The 17,963-nt window shown below is 38.7% G+C and overlaps 1 protein-coding gene across 2 annotated transcripts in view; it reads right to left on the bottom strand.

Annotated features, from left to right (window-relative positions):
- LOC121869373 (homeobox protein abdominal-A homolog) overlaps positions 1 to 17,963 on the bottom strand; it is a 173,103-nt gene that overhangs the window by 119,860 nt on the left and 35,280 nt on the right. The window contains exon 2 of one of the 2 annotated variants that reach the window (XM_042370709.1): positions 16,259 to 16,288. The exons of the other annotated variant lie outside the window; for it this stretch is intronic. Within the exon in view, the coding sequence (XP_042226643.1) occupies positions 16,259 to 16,288 (30 nt within the window). The remainder of the gene's footprint in view (positions 1 to 16,258; positions 16,289 to 17,963) is intronic. 2 annotated transcript variants of the gene reach the window in all.

A 17,963-nucleotide genomic window follows, 5' to 3' on the forward strand; every position in this document is an offset into this window, starting at 1 on the left:
CCTGTCTCCTTCCGTCGCTGATATTATTGCACTCTCTAACTGCTTTATTGTGCGAATAACGACCAAGTAGAGGAAAAAGAAGGAAAAAGATTACTGCCCTCACCGATAACGATAATGAAAGAGAATGAAATATACGATTGAATAAAATCGACACATATTTGATCCCAATAAAATAAACAAAAAAAATCCCAGACTATAAAATATAAGTAAAGGATTCAGACATTACCGGGAAGTTATTGGAAACAAAATGTGTTATTACACTCAGTGACACAAGTCATCAGGTGAGGCACAGAGCAGCTGATGCAATGTAAACTCGATCTGATTCGTACGCTTAATAATGTTATTGGGAATTTGACAAAGCTGTACTGTATAGGTAAACTACATATTATTTATTCTAAGAAATTAATTGTTTTCTTGACATATCCTGTCAAAAATTACCAAATTCTGCTTCAATTTTATTCAGTTTTAAATTCAAAATTTAACCTCATTAATAATAATAAAAATATACGCAGAGGTCAGAAAATTTTATAAAATAAATGGTACAAAATCATTGTTATTTATATATGCTGAAGAGCTTCAAGTGTCTGGCTTAGTCAACACTGTGTAGAGGTTTGTGGAAATCTAAATCCCAAACTCTAGACTCGTCTTTTAAGAAACAATACTGGCGCTCAAAATATAAAATAAATTTCCTAAAAATAGAGAAGACTTCCTGATATAAAATAAACTAGTTTTTATTAATAATACCATAAAACCTTTTTTTATATCGATATAACAAATCAGCTTCGAGGAGATGATTAAATTGAGGTAAGAGGCATGAGATATGAAGAGGGAAATTAAAGAGGAACTATTAATTTACAAGGGAAAGAGAAGAATTGATTTTCACGCCCGGACCCCAAACCATTTATTAGTTATTAATCGTAAAGTAAAAGTTAATAACATAGTGTAAAAAAGGAAGAGAGATGGAGATATTAGTGGACGAAAAGTGGGATGAGGAAGGACTCTATAAAAGCAGTCAAGTTGTTACCTCACTACACGAAACAAGTTTTGTGGGAGAGATAAAACAAAGCGGTTAATTGAATACATTTAACCAAAGATGTAAAGATCCGATCGTTTGAAGTGGTAAGTCTTTGTTACAATAGAGTTGAAAATTGTTTAATATCATAAATCTGTTGCCGCAGCTTTCGTCATATTGGAGAGAGAGACTTATACTTAAAATACTTCATCTGTTTACTTATTTTAATTCAATAATCTAGATCCTGCACGTTACATCATCCTGGAAAAATATAGCGTTGAAATATTTAGCGTTTAGATCAGGGTATGGTATAGACGCCGGGACGTTAATCATCCTCGGGAAAGATCGGAAACTGTTAGGCTTAACCAGTAGGAATAAATCGTCACTGTGGTTGACAGTCCACAATTGCAGGCGACTTCTACTTTCACTGAACAAATAGCAAGTATATTGTTATTTTATATATAGATATATATATATATATATTTGTTTTCATTTCGCTCACACGCCAAGAGACACATATGTGGTTTTACTTATTTACAGTATGCCTCTTCCGATGTCTATAATCGAAACTATCGGTAAATAAATAAAATCATGTAGGCCTAGGCGTGGGTCAGGGGCCAGCCAGGACCAGCAGCCGCCCGCCGCCCTCGCGTCCTGGGAGCGCAGACGGCCTGTAGACACACCGCCCCAGACTTACACCAACAAGCTCATCTTTCCTACCTTGATAAATATAGAACCTTGATATAGTGAGTCACCTCTAACTACAGATACTTGTGAAAAGAGTATCATCACAAAGGAGTGGCCAGTATGTACGAGTTACAGGAGACAGACATATAATTACAACAAAGCAGCGCCTCACACATCGCCTACGGGGGAAGAAATTTATACTTGTTGAACGACATAAAGAAGACTCACCCAATGACGTGTTGTGGTCTGACGCCAGCCCACGTGATAACCTGATCAGCTCACGTGCTTATTTCACCCCTAGCCTGCCCCGCCGCCACGTGCTGTCACAAACCAAAGCGCGGGTCTTACCCATACTGCTGGACCTTCCCGACGGCATCCAGCATGAACCTAACCCCTGGTTACGCTGTGTGGGTTATAATGGACTGCCGTCGCTGAAATAATCCTACAAAAGAATCGCCAGTGTTTATATACAACTTCCAGGAGGAGGCGATGTGATTGGAAGATTGAGTATTGGGTCCTCGCCGATGACGAAGTGAGCTGCGAGACGAGGCTGCGGAAATGCCGTTGTGATTGTGAATGAGGCGGAGAATACGGTATATATTTCTACTTTATCGAAATTGTGGCTTTGAGGAAGACATTGCCTGTGTGTTGGGTCTATGCCGTTGAGGGTACGGACGTCAGCTTTAAGGTGGGCAGCCAGATGTGGCCAGAAGACAAACTAAAAGCGTACTCCTGGCTTGCCAAGCCACCGTGCTGGAATTATCAACACAACCAAGCACCTCCTATCTCGCTCCAGACGGTGATGGGTGGAATACAAACCATAATTTCCCGTATCTAATGTGATTATATATATAAAATGTATAAACAAACCGTGAGAACCCTGTGTTGGTAGGCCTATCGAACAGCCAGAGCCATCTATTGGTATCCTGGTGAACCGTAGGGATCAATGGTTGGGAACCACGATCACCTCACGCTTTCTCTTAACCCCATCCTCCTTGTGGGAAAACTCGCCTGCATTGTCCTAAGTTTGTTTTCTGTTATAACAAATGTCATATTGAGTATGAGTGAAGTGCAAAGATAAAAAAGTGAATAATTACGAGTCAAAGGGGAGCTACTTCCTTCGAGAACCTCTTGAGAAACGTGAGAGCCTTCTACCTCTGGCAGCCACCCTTTTCCCCCTCAATATTTGATTTCCGATTCTGTTGTTGGTGAAGCAATTATTTATGTTTCCCTGAAGGATTGGGCCTTAGGATGTACAGCCTATCAAAAATATTACAGTTCCATGATTTTTACGGCAGTGCTTAGTATCTTAGGTAGAGAACAACCCAAGGGTGACGCATAAAAAGAGGAAAAACAAAGAAGACCAAGAGGCCCCGCACCGTGATCCAAACACAATCATTTCAGTTCCCATTCATACCATTGACCACCGCTCCCGGAGGTGCCTGTCAAAAAAAATAGTCCCGCCACTTTTTCGGGCCAGTAGGTGGTAGTTTAGTGACTTGGCTGTTGTATACCGCTAGTGTTTGCAACGGTAAATATGCGCGCCACTTGCTATTTCCGTGCGTGGCGGGCCATGTTGCCTGTAGCCCAGAGAATTTTGCGCCTTGAGTGAATCAACGTAACCGCGTTCACAATGTTCGGTGGTGGTCGGTCCGTACCAGAACTGTGGTGAATAATTCATCGTTTGTGGGGTTCACTGCATTGTCTGTGTAGAATAATTGTCATCTACGGTGCCTAGAAATAGTGACAATGGACTCGAGCTGAATACCACACTCGGTTCTTTTATTCTCTCTCTTTTAGCATTGTTTATAGAGTTTCTGCGTTTTCTTTTCTGCCAAATACAATGAAAACAAAAGCTTTACACCACCTCGTACGATGGATATAATGTCAGTAATGCAGATTCTTCAAAGTATCTGAAGGGCTAAAATTACCTATCATTAATGTTCATAAAATGGGTAGAATAAACACCTGTGATGCATCACCTGTTTATCTATTAAGACATGACTATCAATTTTTTTTAACAATTTAAAGAGTTCCCCTATGATTTATTACCAATCAATATTACTAAATGATCAACATAAATATCTACTCTGTATCCTCGACTGATTGTAAATAGTAATCAGACTGATTTGTGTATGTAAATAAGAGGTGAATGATTATATTGTTTTGAATGTTAAGCTTATAAAGTTTAACTATAAGTAGACTAAAATGCCCACGTGTCATTCTTCCCTCAGTCATGGCAGTGTTTGGTTTGTGAGAGTGTCGACCACTGGCGGTATGTCGTCATCAATGAAAGATGGAACCCGTGGCAAGTTGTCAACACCGCACGACACTCACCACACCACGGTGAAAATAACCTTAATCCCTTACCGCCTAAGGTTGAGACTTGCTTACTCCCTCGCCTCGGAGCAGCATTGTTGGGGCCAGTAAGCGACGGTAAACAAACAGTTGTCATTACTTCCAGCCATAAACGCATATTTACAAACTCCCATTCGGGGCTCTGAGGAGATTCTAATCACCTCAGTTTGGTGAGTGATGGTTTGCCTCAACTCACGCGCAGCTCCGTGAATGATAAATGTATTACAAGAACGCAGGTGCTGATAGCAATATGTGCCTTCCCATTGAAGTACGGGATAGTGCTCTTTGATTACCCCCGTTTCTTCTAGTTTACCTTTTGTCTCATTCATACAAAAAGGAAAGGGAATGATTGTCATGAATGTTGAAATTTGTGTTAAAGGACTTGACAGAACGACCCATTAACAGCAAGCTAAACAGCATTGGTCAATGGTGAGGACTTTTTGACTAATTGACCCCACAAAACGAGCAATTTCGTTCTTATTGAGGCCATAAAGGGAAACCGTGCGGCGAGTGCACGTCACACAAGACCATATGTAATCTAGTTTAGTGAATGTGAGCACGATATTGTCCAGCACTGATGCATAATTCATAAATTCATTTACTCAGTGGCTGTGACGCTTTACAAACCTGATTTTAGGAGCGACTTAAAAAAAAGATAAATAACTACAAATTTCCTTTTTATACAGTATTTGTCATGGTTTTTATTATGAGAAAATTGGGGAAACTGATGAATTAATTTCTACAACTTATTTTCTCGCGTTATACTATTTTGTTTTTTAATTAATAAAGATAGAAGATAAAACTAAAATATAATATTTCTCATTTATATTAAAAGTTCTCTCTTTTTGGTAAACTTAAAGGAAAATCAAAATATAATAATGATATTCTTCCTTTGTTTGATGGCAAATATTAAGTATTGTCAAACATTCAAATATCCGACACTAATATACAGTACAGTACCGATAAGAAAAATTGATATTAATCTACCAAAAAAAGAAGATTCATTAGTTAAAAAAAAAAACATAAAAAAAGACCTGAGGATAATTACCCCATTGAATAATACGCTTTAGATCGATATCTTTGTATTTTCAATATTTCACTAAAGTCAAGAATAGAAATATCGTAATATTGACAATAGCAACGGGAAAAAAACCTATAGCGAAGTATTACAGTAATATAGTTCAAAATAATTACATTATTTTAAGTATTATAGAAGAATAATGGTGTTTTGGTAATAATGCATATATATTGAATCTGTATATAAATTGATGTTGTTGATAATATATTGATAGAAATTAGATGTATATATTGAATGATATGAGATATTAATTAAACATATCTTTTAATGACAATGCAACAAACTTGCCACTGTATTTTGCCTTGCCTTAAATAAATATAAAATGAATGCTGACTAAAGACTGTAATTACAAGGAAATGAAAATATATAATATAATTAAAGATAAACCAAAATACTTAACACTTTTATTCAGCACTAAACGATTGACTGTTATTTGAAGCTAAATTATATATCCCCTTAATGGAGGAACGACCGTAACTTAAAACAAACATCAATAAACTTTTAAAATCTTTGACAAAACTGTTACAATGGTGAAGATAAAATCTTCAAATATGAACATTTATGATAATGGTTGTCAATACACTTTATTTAAGGCTATACTACAATAACACTGTTGTAAAGTTAAAGTCACGTACAAAGACTCAAGTCAGGAGTCTTTTACCTTAGTTAACTCTTAATACTTTTATTATAAAGAGGCATAGAAAAGGAATGCACAGATTTTAGGCGGATTGTATCAAAATCTGGGCATTCGTTTTACATGATCTTGTATAGTTGTTTTCTATATGGTTGATAAAATCTGAGTTAACAGATTTAATCAGAGGTTAAATTTTAAAACACATATATATTGTGTAAATAATTCAACAATTTATCCTAAGAATCAGAGAGGAAAATAGTGGGTTAGACAGAGAGACAGATTGAATGATAGAATGGCACAGAAACATATAGATTGACACTGACAAACACACAGACGGACAGATAAACAAAGACACATAGATAGTCCGACAGCAGACAAACAACAGACACACAGAGACAGGGAGTGAACGCACGACTGAAATATTTATTAACCCATCACAATATGCCATTATAAGTCCCAAATTTGTAAACGCGATGAAAAGCAGATTCATAATGTGAATTAACACTATATAAAAGGTCGTTGGCACTACAGCGCGACCCATTCATTGAAATAGTTATCAAACTAATGTGTCATTCACTAAATCCTCAAAACGCATATCTGTACAGGAAACGCGTTAATGGTAACATTGGATCGGGTTGGCACGTTACGTCACGAATCCACTTGCTCGCGTTATGGCTGGAGGGTTTCGTATCCACAGTCACTGATAACAATTACTTTAAAAATAATTACGCACAGAACGAGCGCTATTCGTCAAATATTTTACATAAGGCTGCATATTATTCTAGGGATTCCCATCCTACTGGAATTTGGAATGACCCGTTCCTATTGGCATCGTCAGTGAGAAAGGAAGATATGTGTGATATATATATATATATATATATATATATATATATATATATATATATATATATATATATATATATATATATATATATATATATATATATACATATATATACTTTAGACGATAGAAATGTGTTCAAGTGGTTCTCAGTTGAGATTAAATCGATAAAAGAATTCAGAAAGGTGTGTACAAGTGCGGGTTCAGGTACCAGTACAGGTAGTGTTTTTTTTTACATTATCACACTATCATAAAACTGGTTCCTAAACGTAGAAGTTGCAGGTCAAATGGACCCCAGTCCTAATAGTTCTCAACCTACCATTAGGGCAGGTGCTCATTAGAACTGGAGCCCTTTTAGATTGGGGCCCATTTTTAATGGGGCTCATCAGGAATAGGTCCCAGTATTAATGGCTGACTAAGGTTAAGTTAGGTTAGAATATATATATGCTGACACTGGGACCCATTTGACCAACATACCGACATATATACAACAGATATCAACCTACGTCATACAACTTGACGTAGTCGTTCACACACCAGAACCTCGGCTGGATCTGGTTATTTCTATGGTATGAAAAAAAAAACAGAAGATTAGCTGAACCTATGTCCCAGCTCACTTGAAGGACGTGGGATTTCCCGACGTCTGATACTAAGTCATTGGGGTTTCCCTGGTGCCTTGTGAAGATTGAAGGACTCCCATAAGAATGAAAAGAAAGATTAATGTAGGTTTTGGAATCTCTTTGCCTAAATTTTAGAGTTTGTTGATGATTTATTTAATTATATATATATTAATATATATATATTATATATATACATATATTAATATATATATATATATATGTATGTATATAAATATATTATATATATATATATATATATATATATATATATATATATATATATATATATTTTATATATATATATATATATTATATATATGTATATTATATATATATATATTATATATGTATATTATATATATATATATATATATATATATATATATATATATATATATATATATATATATATATATATATATATATATATATATATATATATATATATATCCTGTAATAAATTCGGCGCAATAAAACTGGTAGCGGCAAACGCTGTCACTCACACCTGGCAATAAACACATATACAGGTGTCCTCTCACCTGTAGAGTGTACACACACACACACACACACACACACACACACACATAATATTTACTCTTAGCCAAACCCAGAGTGGATAATGCATCATTTAGCGTGGATTTTCTAAAACTAACACCATGCAATATCCCTCTTCCCTTTCCCACACACATACAGACACACGTACTGCACATATAAACACAACTCCCTATTAGACCCTCCTCAAACGCTACCCCGAAAAGAGGAAGGGGTTATAGGTGTGTTAAAATCCAACCACAGCTAAAAAGTTTGCTGTGACGAACGTCATAAAGAGAGTCGTCTCGCCACGCACACCACGCAAGGAGGGGTATAAATCACCAGGCTTACCAACCCATTAATCATAGGGAGCGTGGAACTCTAGCAGGGCTACCAACCCTTCCTCCAATGTTGATACATAAAGAGTGGAGGTAGGGAGGTGGTCTCGTTGTTCTGGGGAGAAGGAGGGAGGGATGGAGGGAGGGAGGGAAGGTGGAAGAATGAGGAGGAGGATCTGTTAGTGGATTATGTATAAAGGGATTAATTCAAGTTTTATAATGATACGTGTATTGATTGATTTATTAATAAGGTACGTTACTGAACTCGGGAGTTGGAAAGGAAAGTGTGCACGTGTGTGTGTGTGTTGAGCGAACTTTTGATAGCAAATGAGTTAGTGTGCTTAGTTCATTGATTACAGATGCGGCGGCCAGTGGGCAGTAAACCGATTTATGTCAGCTGGGAACACGCGAGTCCCTGTGTATATATATATATATATATATATATATATATATATATATATATATATATATATATATATATATATATATATATATATATAATTATTTATATTTACACATGTGCATTCGGTAATTTACTTGAGCAAGACTAGTGTTATTTTGAGTAACTATTAAATTAAATTATGTGACACACACACATATATATATATTCTCTCTATGACAAACCTAACACGAGCACGTATTAGAAATAATTAATGCAAACTCATACATACGTAATACGTCATTTATACCAAATATACACAAATGCATATACTTGAGAAGGATGATTAAAGTATTATACTGAGATCCAATCGATGGAATCTTAACATTATTATCCTCTGTGGAAAAGTTCCAATACTGTCACTGGATTTAATTGTCTCATTTGTTATCAACTAAACACGTCATTAACACTGTGCAATTCATATTTTTATTCCTAAATGTGTGTACATAAGACTGTTCTTAATCCTAATAGCCAATAAAAACACTATTACGTTTTACCCAACGATACTATGAGGTTATCAAAAAAAATAATAGTATAGCAATAATTGGCCTCATATTTACGATCCTAATAGTATCAACAACAACAACGACGACAACAACAACGACGACAACAACAACAATATTACTACTAATAAAAACATTAAATCCACAAAGGAAGCATTATACACCTAATACTCCTAGATCATAATAATACTTAAAGTAATACTCACAAAAGCTCTAAATACCTTAAGTTTGTTTCAATCATCGTTTACCAATTCATGACACCTACTTCACTTTTTTCCCCCAAGATGTATTGGCTATGATCAGCGTTACTTCATGGCCAGGAAGAGGAGAAAGATTCAGAGTAGGAGGACGAGGAGGACAATGAGGACGAGGAAGAGGACGATTATATTAAGGGGGTGGAAGGAGGAGACACGGCGAGGTAGAGGAGGACATATTTGTAAGGAAAAATGGATTAAGAGTAGGAAGAGAAGAAGTGAAGAAGACGTAGAAGAAGAAGAAGAAGGAAGAGGGAAAACGGAGGAGGGGGGAGTAGGAAGAACTAAAGACATGGTGGTGACGTGATGGCCAGGAGGAGGAGAAGGAGGAGGAGCCTTACCACCACCATTACATACGTGTTACCGTAGCACCCAAGGTTACTTCACCGCCTTCCCCTGACCACTACCAACACACACACACAACATTTTTTTTTGGTTTGACACGATAGTTAGTTTAGATTAGGTTAGAAAGGGGAAATAGACTGGGATAGGAGAGAAGTAGAGAAAAAGTAAAGATAAATGAGAGTTAAAGGAGAGATTGGGAAAGAGGACGGAGGGAATTGAAACAGGTGAGAGGCGTAGTGTGTGATGGTGTAGCACTGTAGGGCGTATAGGTTTTATTGAAGTATGTGTGTGTGTGTATGTGTGCGTGTGTGTGTGTGTGTGTGCGTGCGTGCGTGGTTTGGGTGACCATCAGGCTAGGAGTGAATGAGATCGTTCTGATTCACTGGTGACGCAAGGTTATGTTGATGACGCTGGAGGCCAATTATAGAAATAAGAGAAAAATAGGGATATTTTTCTTCCCAATTACAGAAATAAATAATAATAATAATAATAATAATAATAATAATAATAATGATGATAATGATAATGATAATAATAATAATAATAATAATAATAATAATAATAGTCTAATACCCAGTAAAAAAATACAAAATAAGGAAATTCAATTTACCAAATAAAAAAAATAGATAATGATATTAATTAATAGCGAGATATACAAAAAGTACAAATATTAATGATACATTATTGTCCGATAGTATAATTTATGGTACTCAATAGTCGAGATGATTAATATATTCAGCAGCAAGTTGTTACATAAATGATAGGTAAAGGTATGATAAAAAAAACATTCAATAATAGACAATCAATTCTCTATTAATGTCTTGAATATTTTCTTACTTGTCTGTGATGTGGAAGAGTTGTGTTTATGATGTGGAAGAGTGGTGAAGGTGATGTGGAAAAGTGGAGGTGATGTGGAAGAGTGAAGGTGATCTGGAAGAGTGAATGTGATGTGGAAGAGTGGTGTAGGTGACGTGGAAGAGCGTAGGTGATGTGGAAGAGTTGCGTTTATAATGTGGAAAAGCGGAGGTGATGTGGAAGAGTTGTTTATGATGTGGAAAAATGGAGGTGATGTGGAAGAGTTGTTTATGATGTGGAAGAGTGGAGGTGTTTTGGAAGAGTTGTGTTCATGGTGTGGAAGAGGTGAAGTGCTACGTGTATCTCTACAAAAGTATCTATTTGGATTCTGACTCATAGTTGACTCTCCATGGCTCAAGCAATGAAAGGAAAAGAATGAGAAGGAAAGATGGTGAAAGGAAAAGGGAGAGAACACACAGTAAGAGAAGTAGAGGGAGGGACAAGATAAAGAAAGAATGAATTCATGGGAAGAAAGGAGAAGGCAAGGAAAGAACTCCGTCGCATGGTAAATTTTAATCTTGGAAGATAAAACTTATTTGAGGTGAAATCAATTATTTCAGACACACTTGGTCTCACCTGCCATGACACTTAACCAGGTAATGTCTACCTCACATACACACTTTCATACCAATCGTCCAACTGTATAGCCTAACACGATCATACACTGATTGGCAAATCATACAAAAACTTACTTCCCCCCCCCCCCCCCCTAATAAAATGTCTTGGCTATTGACGTAGGTATCACACACGTACATATAAACACACATCACATATGCAGTCAAACGCACATATACTGTATATTCGCTCGAGTTACCCCACGGTTGTATAATCCATCACAGCTGTTCATAAATTCATATGAAGGCGCAAAATACACATCTTAGACTCATACAACTCATTCAGGAACGAGGGAGCCAGACCTTACCGTGTATTATCGCCGTTACACGCGTCTTCACATATTTAGTTCATCCTAATAGCGGTAAATTCTAGTCATCTGGCAGACACGAGGCACCAAACTTGGGACTTCAATAAAAATTATGGCAACAGAAGCGCTTGTCGGAGGAACGGAAGGGAGGAGAGGGGCAGGCGACGGAAGGGAGGGGAGGGAATGGCATGGGGATATTAGTAGTAGTAGTTAAAGTGAGAGGCAGGTGGAAAGGGGTAAGAAGAGGGTAGTAGTAGTGGTGGTGGTGGAGGTGGGAGGAAAAGGAGAGATGGAACGGTTAATAGTGAAAGTGGGAGAGGACAATACAAGTAGGTAATAGTAGTAGCGAAAGGAAGCTAAAAGGAGTAGTAATGAAAGGCAGGAAGCGAATGGAAGGGGAAGTAGTAGTGGAATAGAAGGAAAAGACTAAATACCATGGGTAATAGAATGGGTAACATGACTGTTTATATATGGAACGGAACGGAAGGGAAGGGGAGATAGAAAGGAGAGAGGGAGATGGGAAGGGTAATAATGGAACAGGAGGAATTGCAGTGGAATGTAAAATGCATTTATTAGTGGAACAGAAGTGGAAAAGACGTTTATATCAAGAAAGGCAGTAAATAATTAAGTAAATAAAAAAAAAAGATCTATCCGGCAACCCTTCTAATATCATGAATAATAAAAAATATATCCTATTCATTCTCTCCCTCATCATCTTTCCCTTTACCCCCCCCCCCTTCTCTGTCCCATTTTCCTCCTCTATCTGGGTGACCCTTCCATCCACTACGTTCAATATCGATTTTCTGGCTCTGTAAACTATCGTCAGAATACATCTGTCAGCCTGTTTCTGAGTCTGGCCAGAGGTCTGTTTGTTTCTTTAGTTTGTCTCTCTTTCTCTCGCTTATCTTTTGTTTTTCTTTTTTTTTTATTTAATTTCTATATATTTGTTATTTCTATTTTATGTCCCCTTTTCTTACATTTTATTTTCAATTTATCTTCTTTTTCTCCTCTCATATAACCTATTTTTATTTTATTTTCTCTTTGTTTCTTGTTTACTTATCTTTATACATCTCTCACCTTCTACGTTCTAGACAATTTCTTGCCACTCAAGTATGATTATCCTCCCCCATTCATTCTCAATTTACGAGCACAATATTATGTAAAGATCCAGAGTAACGTATGTAAAACATACCTAATAAAATAACTTCAATTTACCATAACGTAATACAGGTAAATTCTGTGGACGTGAACGACAGGGTTGATGAAAGTTAAGGTGACTAAGTGTGAATTACTCCCATGAAACATAGCTTGGATGAAGTCATCAGCTGACTCACACTTATACAAGAAGGTCTTTGAGTATAAACTAGCAAGACGTGGTGATGACACACTAGGGTTGCCAGACGTTCAACTGTTTGATAGTTCTCCTACCTTGTGTTTATCCCTCTTTCGTTACTGTATCTCCGTATCCTTAATCCCTTTGTCGTTCCTTCTATTCTTCATATTTCTTATCGTAATCAACTTTTCCATCTCCACTTTCCCTATCTACTCATTCTACTGTCTAAATTTGAGGATAAACATTTACTGATTCCCCACCAAATGTTTGTACCTTCTTCTTTTGTCCTCGTCTCTCTCCCTCTCCTCCTATTCATTCCTTCTTATTCCTCCTTATATTCTAACGTCATATACCATTCATCAATTTCCTTCCAATCCCTTTTCATCCCCTACACACACACACACACACACACACACACACATACACACACACACACACACACACACACACACACGTCACGACGCATCTTGGAGCAGGGGGAAGCGAGAGGTGGAAGAGGGAGCCCTGAAAAAGGAGGACACGGTGATAGCAGATTTGTGGTTCTACCTTGGCAGATGATGCATGAGAGTGTGTGGAGAGGAACAACTTATGGTCGGAATACTAAATGAACGTGTAGTGAACCCTCGCTATTCAGAACGCCGTCGCCAGGAGTCACTATGGCGAGTCTTATCCTTTTTCATATTCCCGATTGACGACAGTGGCGACCAATCGATATGGACTGAGGCACCCGTGGGTTTGTTTTGGTTTCGTCAGCTGATCTGAGCTGGAATGTAAACACGGGAGGGAGTAGCGGTGGGGGTGGGTATGAAAACTGTTATGATTTGTATCTTCCAAACGAAGTCGAGGGCTATATCTTATGCCTTATAGGTCGAGACGTTATTTATATCAGCACTTCCATGGGTCTTAAATATCTCGACAAGGAGTTTTCGTGCAAAGAAACTTATTGATAAAATAAACCCCTTTCTTCGGTCGTGGTACCATAAGCACTCTTACTTTTTACAGCAAGATGAGTTGGCAAGGCAATAGTGTGCACTGTGCACGTAGTTTTCTCGCCAGGAATGTTGTCTCGTTAAAAGACCAACCAGTGAGAAGAGCGAGATCCCAAGACGCAGAGTAAACACATAAGAGATAGTAAGTTTACGTTCTACAATGCTTCCCTAATTTACTGTGTCCTGTGTTGTGGCCACATGTTATCATGATGGCATGTGGAAGCGATTGTGTTAACTGGTGTATATGTGATGTTAGTTTCACATATGTATCATTCCTATAGAACCATAAAAATAGAGAAAAAATAGATTATATTAAATTTTTTTTTCAACTGTGTTTATAACTTGTTTATACTCATTACCAAAGTTCTATCATTATTTACAAATGAATAACAATTACTAATAGATATACAGTAATGATTTATATAGTGAAATGTAAATCTCTGTAAATATATAACTTTTTACGATTCATTTCTATTCTATTTTACTTGCAGATTTATTTACACTTCCTGCGATTTAGATAATTTATTTTCATCGTCTTTATAATTCATTGTGACACAGGTAACTTCAACTACCTGCCCACCACCGACCTGTAAGTCTCTGTTCATATCTGAGTCTCTGTTGTTAATGTTCCAGTCTATTGGTGTTCCAGTCTGTTGGTGGTCCAGTCTGTTGGTGTTCCAGTCTGTTATTGGTCTCTGTTGTTTAGTATTCCAGTTTCTGTTGTTTTGTGTCCTAGTCTCCGTGGGGGGTTCTATCGCATGGGTGGCGTTGTGCGTTATTGTGTGGGCGAGGGTAGTGTTGTGTGGTAGTGAGTGTGGGCGCCCTGTGGTCTGTGAGTAAAGAGGCGTGAGGTACCTTCCTGCTCATGCCAAATTAGCCCCAGCTGACGTACGACGGGCGCTATTCGTGTACTTGGGTAGTTTAGGGTGATTAATGTGTCACTCAACGACCTAACAACGTACTTATCACACCAAGCCAACCAAAGGGGGAGGGGGGGTGAGGGCTACTAACAACTACCCCGTATTATAGTGTATTAATGATATTTGTTCCCCCTCTACAACTGGGATAATTAGGAGACGGCGGGACAGGTAAAAAGGAGGAGGAAGGAGAGGGAGGGGAGGAGGAAGGGAAAGGGAGGAACAGGAGGAGGAAGGGGGTGGGTAGGGGGGGGGAAAGGAGGAGGAAGGTGTTCTCCAAAGTTGCTTTTTTTTTTACCTTACATAAAAAACAAAAAACAAAGTTAGTTACGTCACTCTCTCGTCGTGTACCTAACATCACCAGCCACTCCTGCCACCCCAAATTGGCACCACTCACGTCATCCCCCCTACCCCCTCTCCTCAACGCCACCTTGAGCTTCCCTACACACAGCGGGAGTTTCCTATCTTGGGAGTCATTGGTTCCGTATGAACGTTGGTGTGTGTGTTTGTGTGTCTGTCTGCATGTATCTAAGCTCATCTCCTAAATATCACCAACTACCAGCAGTAATGACGTGCAAGAACCCCCTCCTACGTACACCACCCTACCCCCCACCACCACCACTACCCACGCATATCACGCCACCCACCATCCATCACGCAACAAACCGCTATTGTCACTACCGACTACAAACACCCATCATCATAACTCAGCGTCACCACCAACTACCACCCAGCAATACCAACACTTGCCATCCACCACCACAAACGTCAATCACCAGCAGAGCGAAAGAACTACATCACTTTTTTGACACTAAGGTATCATTAGCTGTCACTGCCAACACCTGCAGTACACCCACCTGTGACAAGACTTTATATTTCCAACTTTCAATGCTGCCACCAACACCCTATTCCACTGCCTCTCCACTGCTAAAACCAGCACCAACACCCATCACCTATTCCCCACCACAAGCAATACCCATTACTTTCACCTCCACCACCCACCACTATCACCAACACCTACTACTACCACTTGTCACTACCAGAGCCCCACCACCACCACCACCACCTCTCACTACTACCACCACCACCCACTATCACCACCACTAATGCCTACTAGCACCACCCACTATAGCCAACACCCACTACTATCACCACCACTACCAACACCCATTACCATTAACACAACCACCCATCATCTCCAACGCCTCACTACCATCACCAACACCCACCACCATCAATAACACCCACCACCACCAATCATTACCACCATGCACTACCCACACCCAACCACCACCATCATCGCCACCCATCACCATCACCCTCCACTACCCACCACCATCGTTCACCCCCCACCATCTCCATCACCCACCACCACCTACCACCACCACCTACCACCATCACCCACTACCATCACCCCACCATCACCATCTACCACCACCAACACCCACCACCACCCACCACTAACACACATCACCCACCACCACTACCCACCACCACCATCACCCACCAATACTCACCACCACCTACCACCACCACCACCCACTACCAACGCCCCACCACCAACAACACTCACGTGGTTGAGGGACGATGCAAGACTCCTACCTGAAGATGACGCCCCTGACTCCCAGAGACCTGCAACATATACGACCTCGTCAACCACAAAGATTCACTGTATACCTATGGTCCACTTGGAGATGGTGTGCCCCATAAGTTATAATAATTTATTTTACACTTTTACGAAACAAAATATTCTCCAAGTGTGTTAGTATTTTAGGATTATTATTATTATTACTATTTTTTGGTACATGTGATTTGAGATAAAGCAATTTTATCCCTTGATTTGATGCCTGTAGAAAAGGATGAAGGGCTATTGCTTGGGTGGGAGGGTGGGGGCAGGAGGGGGGTTGGAAGTGTTCTGGAGGTATTTGGATTTATATAAGGTAAATGAGGGGGGAAATTTTAAGGAAAGTAGGAGAGTAAAGGTATCTAGGCTCCACCAGATAAGCTGTATTCTTTGTTGGAATGTTTCCCTCATGTTAAGTCGAGTTCAATGAAAGGTCAAGGATACTGGGTCAAAGGTCAGTCAGTCACCTCCATGCTACTTGCCATGAAACTTTCAGATTAGATTTTATCTTTCAACTAGAGATGTTTTCGGTGTAAATTATAGCATAATTCATGTCGTGAAACTTCCTGTGAACTACCGCACGCTTTGAACTATCGCTTTCAACTGTCCGATTATAAATTAGTGAGGTGGAGGAGGATGGAGAGGTTATCCCTAGAAGAGCGTTAGTTTTAAGACCGATCATGAGGTCAAGGTCACAAGTTAAGAGGTCATTCACGTGATTGAGTTTTTGACCTTCAAAATTTTAGATCAGATTTTTTAAGTTATTTCTGGAAGCGTATAATATTTTGTTTTATCAAGATGAGGCCTAAACCATGAGACCATCATAAAAGCATTAATTAGACTGTCTTTGAGATATTGCCTTCAAACTTGGTACCTCCCCAGACTTGACCCCTTGACTGTTGGCGAGTTTTTGCCGCGGCAGTGATAAGGCCAACACGCACCCTGTTTAAAGACTTGATCACACGGGGTTGTCTCTGCAAGGTTTTGTACCCGTGCTCCTCCTAGCCGAATAAATATTAATGCGGAGAGATCGGGAAGAAAGGATATAGATAAAGACGGGAGGAAGAAATAGGAAAGAGGGACACCGATACAAGAGATGAACCGTGAGATTAAGAAGTGATTAATAGATTTATCCGTCGTAAGGAGAGGTATGTGGATCTGATAGACCAACACGGTTTTGTAGACACTCGGAGATGTGTCTTAACATTAATCTAGTTTTGATGATATGTCTCTCAATAATTATAGCTTAGTAGGTTAATAACTACAACTTTGGTAAGGAATGAGATTAATTACACCTCTCGTCCTCTCTATAATCACTGAGTTACTGAATTAATCCAAATGAATTTGTTTTTTTTCTCATCATGTCAAATATTTTATTTATTATTTATATATCGTTCACTTTCTCAGTCCACTTGGACGGCCAGGTGGCTGGTACTCAGATCCACAACATACTGTCAGGTTTCTTGTAAAGATGGAAAAATTACCTGGCGGGCGTTTGAGTAATGTGACTATTTAGCTCAACACCTGGGTAATTACCTGAGCAGTCACCATTTCTCTTACTCGGTGGCTGTGCGAAGTGGATTCGTACGTGTCAATATTTTTTCTTAATTAACAGTAATTAAGTACTAACAGGTGCTATTGATGCTCAATTTGAAAACGTCACTTAACAGTCAATCTATAAGG

Source organism: Homarus americanus, unplaced genomic scaffold (assembly GCF_018991925.1).
Source record: "Homarus americanus isolate GMGI-L3 unplaced genomic scaffold, GMGI_Hamer_2.0 scaffold36734, whole genome shotgun sequence".
In the NCBI taxonomy this organism is placed as follows: Eukaryota; Metazoa; Arthropoda; class Malacostraca; order Decapoda; family Nephropidae; genus Homarus; species Homarus americanus.